Source organism: Olea europaea, unplaced genomic scaffold (genome assembly GCF_002742605.1).
Source record: "Olea europaea var. sylvestris unplaced genomic scaffold, O_europaea_v1 scaffold1128, whole genome shotgun sequence".
Lineage (NCBI taxonomy): Eukaryota > Viridiplantae > Streptophyta > Magnoliopsida > Lamiales > Oleaceae > Olea > Olea europaea.
In genome coordinates, this window is record NW_019228659.1 from 48,805 (window position 1) to 51,404 (window position 2,600).

General features: G+C 33.5%; 1 protein-coding gene across 1 annotated transcript; it reads left to right on the plus strand.

Moving 5' to 3' along the window:
- Positions 1–390: 390 nt before the first annotated feature.
- LOC111373415 lies at positions 391–1,787 on the plus strand. The gene is made up of 3 exons (XM_022995955.1): positions 391–445; positions 797–1,013; positions 1,139–1,787. The coding sequence occupies exons 1-3, from the start codon at positions 391–393 to the stop codon at positions 1,785–1,787; spliced, it is 921 nt and encodes a 306-aa protein (XP_022851723.1).
- The last annotated feature ends 813 nt before the right edge of the window (positions 1,788–2,600 follow it).

Genomic DNA, 2,600 nt, shown 5'->3' on the forward strand with positions numbered 1-2,600 from the left:
AATTAGTTTTTTCTACTTCTCAAAGTTGATTGTAATATTAGGATATTCATTAAACAAATTGGAATTAACAATGGGATAGACGATGTATCAGGATTAATCATTAGAGATCTTATGTTGAAGTTGATAATAGGAAGAACGAAAAAACTATATATACAGTTAAAATACTAATTTCCCAATATACGCATCAACCATTTCAACAAGGAGTTTTAATTCGTTAAAACTAAATCAATAATAAAAATATTTTTTTAACTGAATATACCATTGAAGAGGTGTCGAAGCTTCTTCAATTGTACCCTTAAGTCTTTAACTTTTTTTTTTCTCCGTATTGATAATTTAGGTTTCTTATCATCCCACCTTATATTAATGTCTATTCAAACTAAACAAGGATGAATGTCAGAACTGTCTAGTGAATGCTACATCACTCCTAGTTTTTCGAAATCTTTGGGTTTGTGGTCCACACGTTAATTTTGCTTAGACGTTTAGATTTCAAAGAGATAAATAGCTCACTTCAAATGTGGAGACAAGCCAAAAGGTTGGTAATGGGATTGTGGTAATGGATTCCAAAGACATTTCTTGACTCGGACATCTTAAAGACTCAGATACTTCATGATGCTGCAAAAATAGGGAATGTCGAGTTTCTGACTCTGTTTACTCATTCAGTTCCTGAACTTACATGGAAAGTCGACTCGAAAAATAGATACTCCATATTTCATGTTGCTGTTGTTAACCGACAAGAGCTACTAAGGATTTTATTACATATTTCATCTTAAAGTGTTCAGTCTCATATATTAAACAGGAGCTACTAAGGATTTTATTACATATTATATTGATGATGAAGGAAACAATATTTTGCACTTGGCTGGGAAATTAGCACCTCCAAGCAGACTCAACACTATATCAGCTGGGCCAGCTCTTCAAATGCAGAGAGAGCTACTGTGGTTTAAGGTTATAAATTCACATGGTAACAGCTCCCCTTCCCTTCGGAGAGAAGAGGAACACTTCATAGCATCATGGTAAATTGTATCTTGAATATATATGTGTATATATCCTAGTTTTTTGGAAGTCTCCCATAGACTATTCTATGCATTAAAAAAATTGAATTTTGGATGGTTTTGCAATATACATTAATTTGAGTAAGCTTTACAGGAGGTGAAGAAGATTGTACGGCCTTCCTATGTTCATATGAAAACAAAGAAGGCAAAACACCATGGGAGTTGTTTACGGTGGAGCATGAGAATTTACGGAGAGCTGGTGAGAAGCGGATGAAGGACAGAGCAACTTCTTGTATGGTTTGTGGTAACTTTAATTGCCACAATTGCATTTGCTGCCGCCTTTACCTATCTAGAGGAAATAAAGAAGAAACATGCGCTCCAATATTCTTGATAGATGGGTGGTTCACAATTTTTGTTATATCTGATGATGTGGCAATGTTTAGCTCGACAGCTTCCATAATGATGTTCTTGTCTATCTTAATTTCACGATATGGAGAAGATGATTTTCTATTTTCATTACCAGCAAAGCTGATGGTTGGACTAATTGCACTCTTTGCTTCAATTGTTTGCACGGTCTTAACATTTAGTACAACCTTCTTTTTGGTCTACAAGGAAGAAAAACAAGGGATATTATCGAAATTTGTTGCTATTCTTGCTATGCTTCCAATCACTTTATATGCAGTGCTAAATTGTAGGTTATGGATTTCCCTAATCGACTCAACATGCTGGGCATCAAGGTTTATGTTTCGACTTGGTAAGCACAGGCTTTTTGATGGAGATCAAGACATAGATTAATATAGAATAAAGATGGACTTACATAGGATATTAAATTAGAGTTTAATTCAAAGTATGTTTATTTTAATTTGATTAGATTAATTTTAATACTTCAATAAAGTTTTAATTTATTCGAATTTTGATTTATTTTAGTTTCTTTCAACTTCTTGCTCTATAAATAAATTAGAGTTTCTTTCAATTTTTTTTTTGTTTAATTTAAGCCTTTTATTCTATCGTTCCTGCTACTGCTCGGAAGATTGAGGGAATGATTCTTTAACAATTGGATTAGCATTGCTTCTGCAATCATTCCAATGTCAGTATGAGCAGCTATCAAGCTTGCGCATGCATAGTGTTATGAATTGATCGCAAGATGGTGACAATAATGAAATAAACAAGAACAAAATATGATCACCCAGATTTATACATAAACTCAATAGTAATTTTGTTTACAATAAGATCTCAACAATCTTAATTAAGATCTAAAACTTTTAAAATGTTGTATGAATATTATGGGAACTGTGACATATAGATATAAAACTCTAGAAATTAAGTTGTAAATGAATAGGAGTCAAAAACTCGTTAAAATGCAAAAGGGCCCTAGGCTGGATAACCTTGTCGCTGGAACAACAACTTTGCCGCTAGAGCGTTAGGCGAGCCTCAATTCTCTACAAAAAATATGCAAGTGCCGCTCGAGCGGCCAGTTAGCAGCAGGCTAACGAAAATGCGACGACTTTTTTCAAGACTATTTTAACCAAAACTTTAATACCCACTAGAATATGGATCAAACTACAACAAATTTCCACCTTGAATCAAATTTCAATAAAGAAATTTCAA

Bases quoted from the DNA above. Each gene is read 5' to 3' on its own strand.
- LOC111373415 (XM_022995955.1), top strand. From the start codon at position 391: ATGTCAGAACTGTCTAGTGAATGCTACATCACTCCTAGTTTTTCGAAA. The intron at 446-796 runs GTTTGTGGTCCA...TATATTAAACAG, and splicing joins TAGTTTTTCGAAATCTTTGG to GAGCTACTAAGGATTTTATT. The intron at 1,014-1,138 runs GTAAATTGTATC...AATTTGAGTAAG, and splicing joins GAACACTTCATAGCATCATG to CTTTACAGGAGGTGAAGAAG.